Raw genomic sequence first — 21185 nt, forward strand, 5'->3', positions numbered from 1 at the left:
AGATATAGAATCCATAGAAGGTATATTTCCGTCCAACAGCAGGATACAATACAAAGGAGAGGCTCAGAGTTCCACCAAACTGTGGTCCTCTGACCTTACCAAAAGTTTTCCTACTATCTCAACCCTTGACCATAGTTGACCTCTACCAAGACCAAAACTTCAACTTTCAAGAAATTCAACATGGTTCAACAAAAGTCAAATCAAGTTGACCAAGGTCAAGGTTTATCAGGACCGGTCAAAGGGAAGTTGGCTCGTATCTCCTTAGTCTAATCAGTCTTTGACACTCTGAATATCTTACATGGTAAATCAGGGCTAAACCACACCGTGAGTAAAGGAGGTAGATTACTTGTTTATCCCACCTATAAATGAAGGTACCATAATTTGTATTCTACCCTAAGAACAATGGCACATGGGCAAGTGAATACATGAAAAGTGATGCCCTTGACATGCATCCTCTTTATCCCAAATATGTTGTTTTAATCTTTGAATTCGTGCAGTCTAAGGTGGCAATTGTTGTGCTGCATCAGAGAATTCTTTCTAGGGTGCACATTTCCTAACGACTCTTATGAATTTGAATTCAGTAGTTCTCTTTTCAGGTGTCCTTTCATAGTCCTCACCTCCTTTGTGTGCATGCTTTTTTGACGTAGGCAATTGACAATGATATGAAGCCTCAATTTTCACAAAAATGTAGCTGTAAATTAACAAAAGACCAATTGTGTATTGCATTTTGCAGAGCAATGTTACCCTTGTCATTTGATTAGTTGTCAGCCTGAATTTGGTTTAAGATAGCAAATAAAAAGTCTTGCATATAATTTATGCAGCAATTATTGCAGTTGGTGGCTTTGGGTTTTTCTATTTTAGAGAGCACGTCTTTGTATGTACTTTCACTGGAAACGAATTTTGCAAATTGAGATGTGCATTTTTTTTCAGATAGGTCACAATGTGTCAGTTTTTCTACCCAAGCAAGGGATCAAGAAAGCAATTTGGAAGGTATTGACTCATTCTTTTTTCAATTACTCTCTTTCTTTTCCCTTCATTTTAACATCGCTGCCTAGAGAAAAAAACATAAGAGATTTTGAAATAAGTACAAACAAAATTTAGATAGATTACCTTTGATACACAATGACTATGGTGAATCATTCTCATTTCCCTCTTTGCAAACTGGTGCTTAGCGTTTCTCCTTATTTTTTTGTTAAGAGGAGGGAGAAGGTGAGCATTGCATAGTTAGTTCAAGTGGTAGTCTTGTTACTTTAATTTGGAAAAAAATAAATTCTATTGGAGCTATAGCCAAGTCCTGGTTATGAAAGGAGATCGGTTTCCGATGCATAAAGGACATCCTTGCATGATTGTATCTTGACATGCAATATTGTTTGCTCTTTCCATCACTTTAATGTACATTTGCAACTTTTAGTAGCAATAAGGGCAGTTTTCTCCTATTGTTAAGTTTTGTACCTGTGTTGGTTTTTTTCTTGGAAAATTTCTATGATGAGGTTAAGATGGTGGTTGTATGTCCACAACTATTTCTTCAGCTTTTCCATTGGTAATATGTGTATTAAGGTTCTTTCTTTTAGGCATCCAACAATGTAATTACCTTGAAAGTTGAGTTTCATACACCATTTCTTTATGTGTAAGTAATGTGTGTAACTGCAAGCACTGTCAAGGAACTCTCTAAACTATGAAAATTGTGCCACTTTGATGGTAGAGAGAGCACTTACCATAGCTGGTTATGCAGAGGATAGATGCCATAGGGTGTTAGAAAGGAGAGTGGAGAGGTCGCTTGCTTAGGCCAACGTTTCCTGTACACAGTGGAAGCTCAAACACAGAGAGTGAGCTCAGGAATCACAGTGATGTGGACTAAGAAAGCCACTAAGCTATCCTGGTACCAGACAAGGTGATGCGGCACCAAAGTGATCTAGCAACCTCTTAACTTCAAAATTGAAGCCTAGTCTATCCAAGGCCATACTAGCCCTGGGCTACAACCAGGATTATACATCTAATCAAGTAGCAAAGATAGAGCAATGAGTGTCTTCATCAAGGGCTGTCTTCACAGCAGCAAAGGAAGACGGGATCAGGGAGGAACTTGTGCCTTACCAGTGGCTGTCTTCAGAGCAGCAAGGACACAAGCATTCATAGCAAGCAATGTCTTACAATAGGCTGTCCAGAAGCAGCAGCAAGGAGGCGTGATTGCGGGGCACACATACGAGGCCTACATAAGCTCTAGGAACACAGGCCAAGTGTTTTGGAGGTGCCACAAGGAGGTAGGAGAAGAAGTTTTGAGTGTACAAGGGCCCACATCTAGTTAGCACTTCGCTGATAGAGGGTGGCACTCTGAACACATCTTTTGTATATGATTCGGTCCACAACTATCTGCACAAACTAAGGCAGCCTCCTCTCTTGCTGCATTAGATGGTACTGGTTGGCTCCCTGAGGCAGGCTGATCTGCTCAAAGTCTGGGCTAACTTAATGGATATAATGAGCCCTGAAAAGCTCCTTTTATAGGACTGGAGGAGGCCTAGTCTGGTCGGTTCTCCTGCAGACTGGGCCAACCCAGTCTATAGAAGTTCACCTACCAACCGAACTGCCAACAGTCTATAAATAGGCCTCAGATCTGCTCCTTTCCTCCGCCTTCCTGCCACATGTCACTGTGACAGCTTGCTGCTCCTGTTTTAGTGGATCTACTCTTGCTACAGTATCCTCTAATGCCTGTACAGTTGTGCCATCCACTTCTGCCTGTTCCTTTAGCCATCTTCATGACCTGCAAGAGACTCCCAGACATGGCGACTAACTGCTGTGTGGCAGCCTGGACCTTTGTGCCTGCATTCTGTACTGATCTGAACACTGGATCCATACCAATGAACTGCATACTGCTCCAGTTACGGTTGTAATCTCTCCGTGCTGTTTTGTCTCTGTCAAGTACTTCTCCAGCCAGCTCCAATGCCAGCCAGGTTCTCTTCCAAATGCTGCCCACATGGCAGCCCGTGTGCTGCCCATGGGGCAGCCTTGTATTTCTTGTTAGAGCTGCCATGTGGCAGGCTCACTCATTGCCCCACATGGCACCTAACCTATGCTGGTGCACCTCCCTCATGCTCTCATTTGGGGGCTCACAGATGGGGAGGTGACTACCTGAACCCAAAATAGGGTACCACAACCAATGCCACATTTTAGGCAGTTCGACTACTTTGCATGGGATTTCCATAGGAGGCTAGATGATCCAGGAGTTGTATCAGACATCCAACTACTCGTCCTCCTCCTGTTCAAAGCCTCCCATCCACTAGGTTTATACCTGGATTCAAGTGTGGGATCACAGATGCTCTCGCTCACCACGTCAGGATCCCCCTTTAACCTCTTTAGCTCCAAATCCATTTGCACCTCTAGTACAAGATGAAGAACTATCGGCAGGGAAGACATTGATATGGTTAAGATGGAGAGGGCACTGTTTTCCTACTCCCATTAATGCTGTCTATGGTCCTGGCATAGTCATCTGCAGCCCATGGGATGGCTGCCAATTTGGCCACCATGCAGCCCATAACGGCTGCAATGGAGCTCAAAGGCTGATCTGCTGGTTGTAGAATCTGATAGATGGAATTCTTGGGAATGGGGGTAAGAGGAGAACACCAAAATGTGGAGATATATTGAGAATGCAAGAGTTGTGTTACAAAGAATGACCAAAACGAGGAATATATCCTCTACAAAGGAAGCTAGATCCACTAAAAACCCTAGGGAAAAAAGTTTCCTAAATAGGAGGGAAAAGTTGACAAGGCCTCGGAGCTCTTGAAAATCCGGACCTGCAAACATACACAAAGAAACAATCATAGAAACACCTAGGAAAGGGCAGGTCTGTGAGTGAAGGACTTGTGAATCTGGGACGTTCCCTCCAAGCCATGAGCTGAGCTGCTGGCAACTAGTTACAAACCAGCCTGGCATCCCATACCACCAGGTGGCACCTAGGAGCCTTGAAACTGCTGTTGCATCTTGGGCTACACTAGATAGCAGGTATGAATCTGTACATGATCCAGGGTCAGACTAACAAGGAGGAACTGGACTTGTTCCCACTTGCCCCCTGACAATTGAATCCTTGGGCTCCTTATATAGGCTTGAGCCCAGGATACCTGAATTAGCGAGAAAACCTTGTTTGAGAGTTGTTAAAGGCCTGGACCAGCAGCAGACTGGTCGGTCAGTATGAAGCTGACTGGTTGGTTTTTGTGATGGGGCCCTGGGCCTATAAAAGGAGGGCATCCAAGCCCTCATAAATCATTCACTTGGAGCAGCACAAGTTCCAGCAGAAGGGAGCAGCAGGGAGCTTGCCTTTGGCGTTATCACTGGAGGTAAAGGGAGCACACAGGAGCTGCAGACTTAGCTAAGAGTGCTGCCCACCTAGGCTGGTGCAAAGACAGCAAGGTAGAAGGGATCTGGACAGAAAGTCTACAGATGCTCGAGGTGGAGCATGCGGGCTCAAGTCTTAAGAGATATTCGGCATTGTTCCGTGAATATTTGGATAAGTTTGTGATTGTGTTCTTGAGTGACATCTTAGTTTACAGCAAGACATTAGAGAACTGTATCGGTCACCTCAATTGTTAGAAATCGACCAGCAGAGGGTACGCACAACGGTAGACTGATAGAATAGCCCAGGAGCTCATATTTCCGTCTAAAGCTATGGACACAATACAAAAGAGATAGATCCAGAGTCCCACCAATGGTGTTTTCATTATATTTCGTTGTTGCATTGCTGTTACAATAGGTCCTTGAGATGATTAACATCATTACGCTCTATACATACTTGGGTGCCCTTATTTAAAAAAGAAAGCGTATGAGCTTGCTAACAAATCTGGACATTGTGGGTTTTAAATCACTCTATCCCTAGTAACAAGTCTACATGATCAAGTGCATGACATAGCACATCATAACATCCTTGTAGTCTTGAATCTTGATTGGAAGCTCATCGACCTTGCGATCCCAAAACTGTTTCCCTGTAGGAAGCTGCACCTCGTAACATTACAGAAATACTTGCTGTAAGTGTCTGGTTGGTGGCTTTTGATTTTGTACCTTGTCTCAGTTTCAGCATTGTTCCTTGTCCTTGCGTGGAATCCTTCCTCTTTGGAGAATATGACTGTGTGTGTCCACATTTCTCGCATATGAAACAACTGCCCTTCTTCTTCAGACATAACATCCGTAGGAAGCGGGCTTTATTTCTCTTCGACAAATTTTGCTTCTTATGGAAGGGCTGTCTTGGGACTGTCCCTCCTAGGTGCCATAACATTGCTGGAAGAACTTTCTTTTGTTCTTCCCACCTGTATCATAAGTCTTTTTGCCGAGGTCATAGTGTCATCATATATGCGCGCAAAAGTTATGGCCTCGTGCAAAGTGATACTATTATTATTCGTAACGTGAAGCTTATGAGAATCAGGTAATCCATCTATAAAGGATCCCAACAAAGCTTTGTTGCATGCGTTTGCAAGGCTCAGGAATTTGAAGATAATTTTCAAAAGTAAGATTTTATTTGGCTAGATCAAGAGCCTTAATCTTGCCCTCAATATCATTGTCTTCCTCCTACAGGAATTCTCGTCTGAAGAGTTATTTAAATTCCGCCCAGTTTGTGGGTTGCGGCCGTTGTTTTTTCCACCAAAGAAGGGCTTATGAAACGTTTTGGGCCTACTATGCAAGCTACAATTCTTGCCAGACTTCACACTCTTGCTCATCTTCTCCTCACAATCCGAGTAATCTGGCACTAAATCTACCTTCCTTCATCAAAAACGAATTTCCCCCCAAATTACGTGCGCTTGTAGGAGATCTGCAAATTGACGAATTTATACATACATGGAGAAACCCTAACCAACAACTTCGCCCATAGAAATTCGTATTTCAGGTTTTGGCTCTGGTACCAATTGACAACGCCCTGAAGCTGTTGAAAATCTGGATCTACAAGCATACACATAGAAACAATCATAGAAACACCTAGGAAAGGACAGGCTTGCTCACTACCTAACTATGACGTCTGTGAGTGAGGGACTCGCGAATTCAGTTGTTGGCCTCATCCAACTAGCAGCTTGGCGTCCCATACCACCATGTGGCACCCAAGGGCCTTGAAACTGCTGTTGGATCTTGGGCTATTACAACCGGAACTGATCGTGGGAAATAAACAGCTATGGATTCACGTCAACGACTGAATTAAAACTGTCCACAGCTCTCCCTTCTCTCTCTCTCTCTCTCTGGACAAACACTAGGGCCCAGGACAAATTGTCGGGCTGGACCCCCCCGAAGGTCTTTATTACTTTCAGAAAAACTGTTACAAAAGTTCAGCAGGAAGCTGTCTCGTAAGTCTCTCTTCCCCTACGTGAAAAGAAAATCCTTCTTTACAAGGGCTTCAAACCCCATTCAAATTGGCAACATGCCACTTGTCTACAATCTAGACTAACTCTTATTACAAGCCACTTAGGGCCATTCTGGAGTCTTCAAGGCTCTCGGTCACACGAACCGCTTCCTAGGTGCTTGTCAGGCTCCCATTTCGCTTAGGAAAAATAATTCTTCTAGTACCTGCAACAATTAATTAAAGCGCACCACCATGGTACCCATTAATTGTTAGCGCTTTGCATGCAAATAACACACTGTGGACTAATCCTAGTCACGGTGGGCGTCCCCACTGAACACATGTGCACATCTAAACAAATATATATATATAAATAAATAAATATATATATATTTTCTCTGGTTGACCGAGGTCAACACTCTTGATTATAATTAAAGAGCTTCGACCAAAGGTCAAGGCGCTTTAATTATAGCCAAGTCTCTCCAACCGAGGTTGGCACGTCTTGGTTAACCGGGGTTAACCCTCTTGGCGCAGGCCAAGTCTTGTTGACCAAAGTCAACATTCTCTGACCGTAGTCAGGTTTACTTGACTGGAGTCAAGTATCTTTGACCGTAGTCAATCCTTTGACCATTAAAATGACTCTTTAACCGTAATTAACACATATAACATTCTTTAATTAAGATCAAATAAATGGTCAACTGTACTTTGACTTAGGATATTTACATTGTGGTGACATCCCCTCGGCTTCTATTCAGTTGACCTCAACTGAAAAGCTTCCTTGTAAACATCCAAAAGCTGTGGATGATCGGATAACATGTTTTCGTCCATCCACTTGGCATCTAATGCCGTATAATTCTTGAATTTTACAAGATACCTGTAAAATTCCTTACCCTGAGGGCCTTTACGTACAGTATGGTACACAATTTGCTCTGGCTGAAGGACTTCCTCCAGCTCATCCACTTCTGGTGGATCCTCTGATACTGGTTCTGTAGGCTCTGGTCCTTGAAATTTCTTTAGAAGACTCACATGGAATGCATTGTGAATCCTCCAATGCTCTGGCAATGCTAATCTGTATGCAACTTCATTTATTCTCTCTGTAACCCTGAAAGGGCCATAGTATGTGGGAGATAACTTTGCATACACTTTCTGTTTGCCTTTAAACTTGCGGAGCCTAGCTTTTTCAAACTTTAAAAGTACCCAGTCCCCTTCCTTGAGGTCCAACTGTCTCCTATGTTTATCTGCAGCCCTTTTATGTTTCTCTTGAGACCTTTCAATTGCTGTCCGGACTTGGCTGTAAGCTGTCTGGAGGTCTCTCACAAACTGATCAGCTGCAAATATTTCATCTTTAGTCCTCAATATAGGTGGCAAAATCACCTTCCCATATATGACTTCAAAAGGGGCTTTCCCTGTAGAGCTATGTACTGTATTATTGTAAGCAAACTCTACTAAGGGTAGGTACTTTTCCCAGTCTGAACTCTGGTCACCCACGTAGCATTTCAGCATATCCAAAATGGTAGAATTTGCTACTTCACTTTGACCATCTGTCTGGGGATGGAAAGAAGAAGAAAAATTCAGATTCGTCCCCATGTTATCAAATAAAGCTCTCCAGAATAGACTGGTCATTCTGGGGTCTCGATCACTAACAATGGACTTAGGCATACCATGATGTTTAAAGATCTGTGCCATGAATAGCTTAGCCATATGATCTGCCTTTATGGTTTTGCGAACCGGAAGGAAATGAGCTTGCTTGCTGAATCTATCAATGATAGTCCAAATCCCATCATTCCCTGACTTTGATCTCGGCAAATCAAAAATAAAGTCCATTGTAATATTTTCCCATGGTGCCTGAGGCACGGGAAGAGGCATAAGTAGGCCAGGTGCCTTGTGTCTATCATATTTCATTTTCTAACACGTAAGGCATTCAGTAACAAACTGATGTATATCTTTGCGCATTCCTGGCCAAAAGAAATACCTCTCTAGTGCTAGAGTTGTTGCTGTAATTCCTCTATGTCCAGCATAGGGAGGTGCATGGCATTCCCCCAAAATCTTTTTCCTCATCTCCTGGGTGATGCATAGGCAATCATCTTTCATTAAATACCCATCTTTCAGGGAGTAGTGACTGGTGGGTTGCCCTTCTTGCATCTGCTGTAAAATTTCACCAAAATCAGAATCATGAACATATTGTTCCCTCATGCCTTCCAGGTCCTGATGATAAGCAATAGTTACATTATTGACCTGGGGTCTTCGGGACAAGGCATCTGCCACTCTGTTCCGAATTCCTGGAGTATGGACAATCTGAAAATGATACATTGACAGCATGTTTGCCCATTTCATATGCTTTTCTGAAAGCTTGGTCTGAGTCAAAAAGTATTTCAGACTTTGGTGATCTGTTTTGACAGTAAAATCTGCACCCAAAAGATAGTGTTTCCATGTATGGATAGCATGAATTACAGCCAATAACTCTTTCTCATAGATTCCTAAATATCTTTCCGCATCCCGAAGTCGTCTGCTTTCATAGGCTACTACATGACCATTCTGATGCAATGCAGCCCCAACACATTCTCCACAAGCATCGCAATCCACATCAAAAGACTGATACAGATCCGGAACTACCAGAATAGGCTCTGTAGTCAACTTTTCCTTGAGTGTATTGAATGCTTTCTTCTGTGATAATCCCCAGGTGAAGGCTGCGTTTTTCTTAGTGAGGTCATGTAATGGAGCTGCGATATCAGCAAAATGTCTGATAAATCTTCTGTAGTAAGAACACAAGCCTAAAAAGCTTCGAACTTCATGCACAGTTTTCAGCTCTGGCCATTCCTGGATGGCACGGATCTTCGCTGGATCCATTTGTATCCCATTCTTGGATATTATATGCCCCAGATAGTGGATTTCTTCCAAGAAGAATTCACTTTTCTTGCTGTTTGCATAGAGCTGATGATTTCTCAGCTCATGAAACACTATAGCAAGATGTTCTCTGTGCTCTTCCTCTGTCTTAGAAAAAACTAAGATATCATCAAAGAAAGTACCAGTAAAATGCCTGTACTTCCGGAAGATGCGATCCATCATTCTATTGAATGTGGCTGGAGCATTTGTCAACCCAAAAGGCATCACTAAGTATTCATACAACCCAAATGTTGTGCGGAATGCTGTCTTGTGCACATCCTGAGGCTGTATCCTCACTTGGTGGTAGCCACTCTTTAAGTCTATCCTGCTGAAAACTGAAGCTCCATTTAACTGATCCAGGACATCATCAATACGCGGAATAGGGAATCTATTCTTGATGGTCATTTTGTTCAGTGCGCGATAATCAACACACATACGGAATGAACCATCTTTCTTCTGTACTAACAGTACAGGAGAACAAAAAGGAGACGAGCTGGGCTGAATCAAGCCTTTGGACAGCAAGTCCTGTACTTGAGCCATAATCTCCTCTCTCTGAGTCGCACTGACTCTATAAGGGGGTCTGTTTGGTGGCTCACTACCAGGCATTAACTCTATCTGATGATCTTCTGGTCTCTCTGGGGGTAACTCCCCTAGCAAAACATCAGAAAAGAAATCTTTAAAGTTTACAAAAAACTGAAACTTATCTTTGTCTGCATCATTCATTTCAGCATGCATATCAGTCTCTTTTTCTTTTACAAAAACCATGTACACAGAAATTGCAGACTTTATTGCTTTACTGCATGAAACATCAGATACAATGGGGATAGTGTCCCCTTTATTCCTGGCAATTACACGCTGATTTTTCCCCCTATGTACAAATTCCAGCACTCTTTCAGGAAGAGTCAACTTCACTGCCTTGCGGTGAAACCAAGGCATCCCCAAAACTACATCATAATGTTTCAGTGGAGAAATAAAGAAGTCTTCCTGATCCACATAACTTTGAACATGTAGACGGAGTTTCCCTATCAAGGGAGTAACTGGCACAGGGTTCCCACAAAACATTTGATCGGCATCCAAAGCCCTGCCTAACTCTTCCGTCTTTATTCCCAGCCTCAGGGCTAGATCCTCTGATATGAAATTATCAGTAGCCCCTGGATCAAATAAAATTAGCGCTTGCTGGTCTCTAACTTTGCCCCATGATAGCAGCAATTCTCGTTCTTCTGGGTTCAAAGCATGACCCAGTATATCAGGAATACCCCCCGCCATTGGCTTTTGCGGTCCTCGTGGCTTCTCTGCCTCTTTTCCCTTCGATGATGAAGGCTTTTCTGGGCACTGGGCAGCCACATGCCCCTCTTTACCGCACCTGAAGCATTTCCCATCTCTACGGAATTCCGCTATCTGTTCAGGGGTAAAAGTAGATTTGCCTTTATAGGTCTTTGAGAACTGAGTACCCCTCGGCTTCTGAGGCTGAAACCCTTTCTTTTCAGCCTTAGGGGACTCTTTCTTTTCTGATTTTATGAAATCAGATTTCTTTTTATCAGCACGTCCTGCATGCAAGGATGACACTGTAGATGGATCTTGTAGCGGTACAAGACTCGCTACTGAGGCTGAATGCATAAGATCTTGAATATTCTTTGCCCCCAAAGCATTCACTACTGCCTGAATTCTTGGAGTGAGACCTGCTCTGTACTTCCTCATCTGGGTACCTTTGGAGATCTTTTTGAACGGTGCAACCTGCAAATAAGCATCCCAGAACTTTTGGTTGTACCCATCCACTGTATCTCCTGCATCCATGTGCAAGCTGTCCCAGTCTTGAAGAACATGGTCTCTGAACTGTTTAGGCATGAACTGCTGGTAGAAGGCTTTCTTGAAGCCCTTCCACTTTCTTGGGGCTGACCCATCTGTGGTCAGTGCACTCCACCATGCACTAGCCGTTGCTGTTAAGTGTAAGCTGACCATTCTTAATTTGGAGGATTCTGAAAATTTCTCTGTACCAAATGCAGCATCAAACTGTCTGATAAACTGCAATGCTTTGTCTGTATGACCATACTGTCCATTGTAGGTCATAAATTTGACAGATTTTCCTCCCTCTTTAAATTCCCTGGTCGCTTTGGAAGACTTTCTCTTCCCAGACTTCTCGTGTTTCCTTCTTTTCCTGGATGGTTTATCTGATAAGGAAGAAGAAGACACAGAAGTCGAACTCGAGGTAGACGGTGATGGACTAGGAGATCGGTGATGACGCCTCGATCTCTTTTTTCTATGGGACCGTCTCCTATGAGATCTATGAGATCTCTCTCTCTCAGACTGTACACGGAAGTGTGCCTCTGGCATTGGCACGTCATATACTGGATTAGGCATAGTCTCTGCTGGAAACAAATGCTGAGCCCTGGGATCCCTTTTAAGATTTTCCAGCTCTTGTATACGAGTGCGTACCATTTGTTCAAATTCTTGTTGAGTTTGTGGCACATTCCTCTGTCTTGGATGCACATCCCTATCTTGAGAATCCCACTGGATAGGTGATTGATCCATATTCTGAGATCTGCAGATTTTCTCACACTGTGCAAGTAATTAATGCACACTACCTTTGCTTTTCCAACAGAAAAGGTACCTCAACAAGAGGTGTTTTGCATTCACAATCTATGCCAGTACTGGCTGTCAGTTCAAGGCATGTACCCACACAGTTGCCAAAGCATCATCAACTATGTTGCCCTTTTCTGGCTGCTGCAGATGGCTTCAAAAGGCATCTGTTTTTTTTCCCTCTTTTTACTGCTCAAAGGCATGCATACTCCTTTTTCTGCAAATCTCTGTTTTCTCTGCTTTTCTCTGGTTTTCTGCTACTTTTCTGACAGTAAAAGCCTGACAGGCAAGAGAAAATTGATAGCCAAAACTGTCTCTGCAACTGTCTCTCTTTTTTTTTTTTTTTTTTGGTGAAACAGTAACCAGATGAGTAACTACTGGTTACTCTAACCGACTGTCTGGTTCTGGTCTGGTTAGTCTGCAACTAGACTAATTAGACTGGTTACACCAACCAAACTGGTCTGGTTAGGCCAGCTTAACTGAACCAAAGTTGAACTAACTGGATACTGGTTCAACTAACCAGAGTTAACTGACTGCGGTTGACTTAACCAGGGTTTCACTAACCACGGGTCAACCAACCAGAGTTTAACTTTACCAAGATTAACTTAACCACTGGTCTGCCAGGCTGGCTGCCACGTGTCAGTGCCATGTCAGCATCTGAGCTGTCTGCCACCTGTGCTGCGCCACGTCAGAAATGCACACGTCTGCCACGTCACCTGCCACGTGTCAGATTACACACGTGCCACATCAGCACCTTGCAAGACCTCTGCCACGTGTCCCGCGCCACGTCCAAACCTTGGTCGTGGGCTGATCGTCGTCGGGCGTCGCGGTTTTTGTGTCTCTGGAGAGGCGATGATCGTCCGTCAGCGGGCGAACCAGCTAACCGATGCGTGAAGGTATCGCTGTCCCACCCGAGGCGTCACGCAATTATTTGGACAAAATATCTCTCCAAGGAATGACTGAAGCCCACGCCCCCGACTCCTCGTTTAGCTTACCAACTGAAGGACCGTATGAACCTTCATACTTTGCCTGGTCACCGTCCTGCATATAGCCTTCGTCGGTGCATCCAAGGGTAGGTGGTCAGCAATCATTTGCAAACTAAAACTTGAGAGCCAGAATCTCGTTGTCCACTGTTTGGACGGAATTTGCAACAGGCAAAATAGAACATTCAAAGGTCCGATAATCTTCTGATTACCCAACCAAACACCCTTCAGCCTTTCTTGGATCGTCACCACCTGAAAAGATGGCGAATCCCAGGCTCTGATACCAATACAACCGGAACTGATCGTGGGAAATAAACAGCTATGGATTCACGTCAACGACTGAATTAAAACTGTCCACAGCTCTCCCTTCTCTCTCTCTCTCTCTCTGGACAAACACTAGGGCCCAGGACAAATTGTCGGGCTGGACCCCCCCGAAGGTCTTTATTACTTTCAGAAAAACTGTTACAAAAGTTCAGCAGGAAGCTGTCTCGTAAGTCTCTCTTCCCCTACGTGAAAAGAAAATCCTTCTTTACAAGGGCTTCAAACCCCATTCAAATTGGCAACATGCCACTTGTCTACAATCTAGACTAACTCTTATTACAAGCCACTTAGGGCCATTCTGGAGTCTTCAAGGCTCTCGGTCACACGAACCGCTTCCTAGGTGCTTGTCAGGCTCCCATTTCGCTTAGGAAAAATAATTCTTCTAGTACCTGCAACAATTAATTAAAGCGCACCACCATGGTACCCATTAATTGTTAGCGCTTTGCATGCAAATAACACACTGTGGACTAATCCTAGTCACGGTGGGCGTCCCCACTGAACACATGTGCACATCTAAACAAAAATATATATATAAATAAATATATATATATATATTTTCTCTGGTTGACCGAGGTCAACACTCTTGATTATAATTAAAGAGCTTCGACCAAAGGTCAAGGCGCTTTAATTATAGCCAAGTCTCTCCAACCGAGGTTGGCACGTCTTGGTTAACCGGGGTTAACCCTCTTGGCGCAGGCCAAGTCTTGTTGACCAAAGTCAACATTCTCTGACCGTAGTCAGGTTTACTTGACTGGAGTCAAGTATCTTTGACCGTAGTCAATCCTTTGACCATTAAAATGACTCTTTGACCGTAATTAACACATATAACATTCTTTAATTAAGATCAAATAAATGGTCAACTGTACTTTGACTTAGGATATTTACATTGTGGTGACAGCTATGCAGATAGCAGGTACGCGTCTGTACATGGTTCAGGCTCAGACCAACAAGGAGGAATGTGACTATTCCCACTTGCTCCTTGGTAGCTGAACCCCTAGGCTGCTTATATAGGCTTGAGCTCAGTATGCCTAAATTAGCGAGAAGCAATAATTCATCATTGCCCTTGCAATTCAATCCGAGAATCGCCTGCCTAGCCCTAATCCTCCCTAGGCTTCCTGAGCTAGTCTTTTGTGACCATAGCACACGTTAAATACGGTTCATACACCTAACAAAAGTGCCCCAAGGGTGTGTTCACACCACTCTACGCAGAGTCTAACAAATCCCACATGTAGTAATAGTGTAAACATGTACATATAGAAATGGATCAATCACTAAATAGGAAATAAGCCTTAATTTATGCCGAAAGCTTCTGAGTTTCCTTAGGGTAGTGCCTTGGTGAATAGATTAGCAACATTGTCCTGTGTACAGTAGAAGGTCAGTGTGATCTCCCTTGCATGACTCCTCCCTTTGACATAATGATAATGAATCTCAATGTGTTTGTTATTATGAAAAATTGGATTCCTTGCCACGACCATAGCACATTATTGTAAGTGAGAATTGTAGTGGGTATACGCTAACCACTCATGAACATCTCCGAGTAACCTCCTCAGCCATACACAATGTACCTTGACATTGAAGGCTGCCTTGTACTTAGCCTCACAGTCAGAGTTGGAAATAGTGGGTTATCTCTTACTTAACCAAGACATGCATGGCTTGCCAAGGAAAAACAATTCCCACTAGTGGACTATCCAATGTCATAGTCACGTGCCCAGTCTGAATCACTAAATGCATATAGTCACAAGCTGTCCCCTCTTGGATTAATCAATACAAGATTTTGTGTACAACAGAAAATACGCCAAACTACTTGCCAATGCTTAGTACTAGGACTATGCATAAACTTGTAGGCGTAGGAAACCAATAAACTGAATATCTCGTCTCAAATGGGCTACGTTTGTGTCCCGACCTCAACGCTCGGTTTCTACAGTCTCAGTTCCACTGCTGAATCTGAAAGATGAGTTTTCTCGACTAGCCAAGAATGGTCTATCAGTGCTAACCTACAGCAATAAGGTTATTACCTGGCCCAACAATTAGGTGTGTCTGAGACCAATAAGCTAAAGCTGGCCCTCAAGGGGTTGGATTCCAATGTTCGCTTCCATGTCTTGAACTTTGACTCGCTCACCTACGAGTGTGCGCTTACCCTCGCTCAAAAATTGGAAATGATGCTAAATGAGGAAAAGCCTAAGCAAGTCCAACCAGGAGCCAAAGCCCCGTGGCAGTCTTCAACCCCAGTGGGTAAAGGCCCTCAGCAAAAGAACAACAGCTTCCAAAAGAAAGACAACAAGTTGTTAGCTTAAAGAAAAAGTTTAAGCCCAAGATGACTCCGGATGAAAAAGCTAAAGTGGGCATCATGGGAGGTTACTTACAGCTCGACAAACAGAAGCTGTATTACGTGGAGCATTGATGTTTTCATTGCCACCATATTGTAGGGCATGTAAAGAAAGATTGCCTCAAACGGTTGGCCGAAAATGCTACTAAAGTGCCGGCTTCTACCCTTGCCACTGCTTTGGCTCGCCTAGCCCCGCCTACCTCAGCTATAAATGGAGTTCTACCTGCTTTGAACGCCGTACCCTCGGTGGTCTTTGAAGGTAAGAAGGAGGGCATGCTCGATGAGCAAAAGAATGCCCTCATTAGAGCCTATGGCATAGCTAAAGGGCAACGATTTGTTGTTTTATTTGACATGGGGAGTTCAGCAGGCGCTATATCCCCTCAGCTTGCCAAGAGAATGGGGTGCACGTCAGTGCCTCATGAGCTTGCAGTGGACGGGTTTACACCGGGTTATGCACTTAGATCACCGGGCTATGCACAGAACTCCAAAAAGAGTAGAGCGCCCTGTTTTTTTTTTTTCATGAAAAAGACTTCTATTAAGTAAGAACAAAAACCCGCGAGAGCAAGCTCAAAGCGGAATACATCATGAAATCATGAGGATAATAAAAAACCCCTCAGAGTGAGGTGGAAAGAAACCAAGGCTGAGGCTGAAAGTGCCATCTCAACCCTGTAGTAGATTCAGAGAAGAAAGGAGAATCCTTCCATTCCCTGAAGAAAGAAGCCCTCCTAGCTGAGGCTGCACGGGAGTCCCCCTGCATACCCGTCCATACGGCCATCAGAGTGTGTACAATGTCTGTCCAGATACTAGCCAATGTGTGCGAGGGAGAGTTATGCAGAGCTTGGGGTTAGGTTCAGGATCTTTGATCCAGATGCAAAGGCCAACTTTATTTCTCCAAAGATGGCAGCCAGATTGGGCATTCTAGCCGAGGAGATGGGACCAAGCTGTGAGGCCGGTATGGCTAACCTGGAGTTCACCACTTCTGTCACACCTATTATAGGGAAGCTGCGCTTGCATATTCAGTCTTTCGTGGACAACGAAGACTTTTATATTATGCCCCTTGCAGGTTGTGACATTTTGTTGGGTATGCCATGGATGCATCGCTGGGATGCGGTGATAGAAGCCAAGAAGAGAAAAATTACAGTTTCACATAAGGGGAAGACTCATGTAATTGATGCAAAATTAAAAGGAGAGTCTGTCCGAGTTGTAATGGCTTCCGTCATTAATTCTGTAATGAAAAGCCATATTTCTGTGTACATCGTTTTGGCTTGAGAGATAACCCCTATAAATGAAGGGCATATTGTTTCCCGTTTGGAAAAGCAAAGGGCTGTTTTTTAAACTGAATTTTCAGATTGCTTTTCTAATGAGTTGCCTAGTGAGCTTCCACCAAAAAGGCCGGAGGACCATGGGGTTGATATCATACCTGGCAGTAGTCCACCCAATAAACCACCTTACAGAGTTAGTGCGGCGCAGTAGGAGGAGATCATGAGTCATATAAATGAACTTTTGGAGAAGGGGTTGATTCAGCCGAGTTCATCGCCTTATTGCTCTCCAGTTCTATGGGTTTAAAAGAAGGATGGCTCTTGGCATTTGTGTATTGATTAACGTGCCTTGAATAAGATCACATTAAGAATTGCTTCCCTATACCTAGGATAGATGATATTCTGGATAGATTGAAGGAGGGAGCTGTTTTCAGCCGCATTGATTTGAAGAGTGGGTATCATCAGGTTCGCATATGTCCAGAAGATGTGCTTAAGACATTGTTCAGGACCTCTTTTGGGTTGTATGAGTTTTTAGTTATGCCTTTTAGACTCACTAATGCTCTTGCCACCTTCAATCGTATGATGGATAGGATCTTTTGAGACCAGAGAGCCTTCGTGGATACATTCTTTGATGACATGATTGTGTTTTCAAAAGATGAGGAGGAGCATCGGGAGCATCTCGCGATTGTGTTTGCTGAGCTCAGGAAGCAGAGGTTGTTCATAAACTCTAAAAAGAGTGAGTTTTTCATGGCTGATATTCATTTTTTGGGGCAAATCGTTTCCAAGGATGGGGTTCGTATGGATTCATCTAAAGTGGAAGCAATATGGAGTTGGCCATAACCAAAGAATTTGCACAAGATTCATAGTTTCTTGGGTTTGTGTTCCTACTACCGTCGTTTTATCCGTCACTTGGCAGAAATTGCAGCCCGTATGCATGCACTTTCCAAGAAGGAAAGACCTTTCCAGTGGACACAAGTGGAGAATGACTCTTTTGAGGAACTGAAGCGCAAGCTTACAATAGACCCGGTGAAGTCTGTTATGTGCATGCGGATGCTTGTGGTTAAAATGGTATTGGAGCTGTCCTCACACAGGATGGGCATCGTGTAGCTTATGAGAGTCGCATTTTGCAGCTAGCTGAGTTACATTTACAGATTTATGAGAAGGAGATGTTGGCTGTACTTCATGCTTTATCCACTTGAAAACATTATTTATTGGGAGCTGATTTTACAGTACAGACGGATCTTTAGTCTTTGCGCTACTTTTTGACGCAATCTAAGTTGTTCGAGAAGCACGTGAGGTGGGCAAACTTCTTGTCAATGTTTCATTTTCAGATTGTACATGTTGAAGGTAAGAAGAATGTGGTTGCAGATGCTTTATCCATGAAGCCACAAGTTTTAGCTGTGACAATTGCTTATCACAATGAGTTTGATTAATGAAGGATTACTATGTGGAGGATGAGCAATTTGCTGAAATATATGACGAGCTTAATAATGGACAAAGGCACGAGCATTATGTGCTTAAGGATGGGTTTATGACGATGGATGGCAGGTTGTGTGTAACTAAGCAGCTAAGGCATAAGGTTATGAGTGAATGTTATGATCCATCTTATGTAGGACATCGAGGTATTGATGCTACAGTTAAGGTGGTGGAGCATTTCTTTTATTGGCCTACATTGCGTCGCGATGTTGAGGAGTATGTTCGCACATGCATAACCTGTCAGAAGGTGAAGTATGATCGCAGGTTGACTCTTGGACTATTACGTCCTTTGCCCATACTCGATGGACCATGGGAGAGTATAGCCATGAATTTTAGTTTTTGATTTACCGAGGACACCTACAGGTAATGATGGAACATGGACGATCATTGATCGCTTCAGTAAGCAGGCGCACTTTATTCCTATATGGAAGAAGATTGGGATAGATCATATGACGAAGTTATTTATGTAGAATATCTTCAAGTACCATGGTCAAAGTCCATTGTGAGTGATAGAGACCTGCTCATGACCAGCTTGTTTTGGCGGGGACTTTTTTAGAATATGGGCACTACTCCTATTTTCTTCTACTTTTCATCCACAAACCGACGGGCAATCGGAGGAGGCTTATTGTAGGATCGGATAGAAGAGAGAGAGTGCAGTTAGCAAAGGGTCGCAGAAGAACACCCGTCACGTCAAATCTTAGATAATGAAAGATCTAAGTACAAGGTACTTGTACCTAGACCTAGGACTAAGTGTCCTAGGTGTCACATAGGACTAAGTGTCCTATGTGGCCTAAAAGGCACTAACACTATAAGTGCCTACACTTATGCCTACAAGGCACATACCATGGCCTATAGGGCATCACTAGAACCATTAGAAGATGGCTTACAAACCCCCCTCCATGGGATGGGCTGAAGTACTCTGGAAACGTCTCAGAATACCTGGTATTTTCTGGTCATGGTGGCACATGTTCATCCAAAAGGATATAGCCACCTATGAATGTACAAGGGATGTCAGATCATGTAACAAAGGGAAACAAGTGTAAAGCATGTCGGAAGACTTCGAACTTGGGACGAGGAAGTGCCTTTGTAAACATATCTGCTATGTTGTCCTCTGTGGGAAGATAGGACAAGTCTATGTCTCCTGTTGACAACTGCTCCCGAACTTAATGATAGTGAACTTCAATATGCTTGGTACGCGCATGAAACACTGGGTTACGCGCAATGGCCAAAGCAGTCTGGCTGTTAGTGTAGACAATAGTGGAGGATGTGTGGCAAATACCAAGATCTGTAAGTAACTGTCGAAGCCAAACACACTCTACTGTAGCGGTGAAAGCTGCCCTGTACTCAGCCTCACAGCTAGACGTGGCAACTGTTGGTTGCTTCTTGCTGAGCCAAGAGATACATGAATTGCCAAGCAAAAAACAATTGCCAGTATGTGACACTCTGGTGTCGGTACATCCTGCCCAGTCACTATCCGTGTAAGCATGCATGGTAAGTGAACCTTGATCACCATAGAAGAGGGCTAAATCCTGGGTGCCTCTGAGATATCTGAAGACTCTCTTCACTGCCTGCCAATGCTGTGAACTGGGCATGTGCATGAATCTGCTGAGCTGAGATACTGCATACTGCAAGTCAGGTCTGGTGTGACATAAATAATAAGGCATCCAACAGCCTGCTGATAAAGAGTGATATCACATGGTGGGCTCCCATCATGAGCTGAGAATTTGAAGCCAGGGTCCACTGGAGTAGAGATTGGCTTGCAATCCTCAAACTGAAAACGATCAAGGAGCTGTCCGATATACTTGGACTGAGATATCATGATAACCCCCTCAACATGAGCAAACTGAATGCCCAAATAATAATGGAGCCGTCCCATGTCTGACATGTCAAAAATCTGCTGCAAATCAGCCTTGAAAGTTGCAATTTGCTGAGTATGTGGGCCCGTGATGAGCATATCATCCCTATATAAAATCAGCACTAAAAAATCAGATCCACTCCCACGGACATAAAAAGTGGGTTCTGTGGGACTATTTGGAAAACCAAGGGATAGTAAGTGTGCATGAATTTTGGCATACCATGCCCTGGGTGCCTGCTTCAAACCATAAAGGGCTTTTCTAAGCCGGCATACCTTATTTTCAGAATTAACAACCTCAAAGCCAGGAGGTTGTGTGACATAGACTTCTTCCTGCAGATCCCCATGAAGAAAAGCGGTCTTGATGTCAAGTTGGTGCACCTGCCAATGATGATGGGTTGCAATGGCAATGACACATCGAATGGTAGTAATCCTGGATGTGGGAGCAAATGTCTCCTCAAAGTCAATGCCTTGTTGTTGGGCATACCCTTTTGCAACAAGACGGGCTTTGTATCGATCTATGCTGCCATCAGATTTCCTTTTTAATTTGTAGACCCACCGCGTTCCAATGGCATGCTTGCCAGGAGGGAGATCTACTAATTCCCATGTGTCATTTTTGGCAATAGATTGTAAGTCAGCTTTCATTGCATCCATCCACTCTTTGCTGTCAAAAGCATCTTTATGGCACAAAGGCTCTTCATTGCAAGCTGTAGCAAGGAGTGCAAACTCAAGAAAGTGACCATGCTGTCTGTTCCCTGATCTTGTCCGGGCAGCAAAAGGCTGATCTTGTTTGCTGTCCCTCAATGTATCAAGAAGCCATCTGGGAACTTGCCTTCGCTGTCTATTGACAGTTCTTTCTTCAATGACTGCATCATGAGTAGTGGGATCATTTTGTGCTGGAAGAGAAACCTGCAAATCAGCATGAGGTTGTGGCTGATTATTGCTTAGTGGAGGGCCTGCAGGAGGCTCATGTTGCTGGTCAAAATCCTCTTTTGATGATGGCAGAGGTAACCAAGATTCAAAGGCATCAAACATGTCAACATCTGGCTTTGCTTTGCAGTCCACAAGAGGAGAAGATGAATGTTCAGCAAAGATCACATCTCTACTGACAATAATCTTCCCAGTATTTGGTTGATATAACCAATACCCTCTGCTCTCCTGGCTGTAACCAATAAATATGCATTTGATTGCCTTGTCATCAAGC

General features: G+C 43.7%; 1 protein-coding gene across 1 annotated transcript in view; it reads left to right on the plus strand.

Moving 5' to 3' along the window:
* The window catches only part of LOC147884211 (uncharacterized), an 81942-nt gene that overhangs the window by 14091 nt on the left and 46666 nt on the right, over positions 1-21185 (plus strand). The window contains exon 3 of the mRNA XM_087399155.1: positions 931-990. Within this exon, the coding sequence (XP_087255281.1) occupies positions 931-990 (60 nt within the window). The remainder of the gene's footprint in view (positions 1-930; positions 991-21185) is intronic.

Source organism: Dipteris shenzhenensis, chromosome 27 (genome assembly GCF_047967505.1).
Source record: "Dipteris shenzhenensis isolate YYH24624 ecotype China chromosome 27, Dip_SZ_1.0, whole genome shotgun sequence".
NCBI lineage: Eukaryota > Viridiplantae > Streptophyta > Polypodiopsida > Gleicheniales > Dipteridaceae > Dipteris > Dipteris shenzhenensis.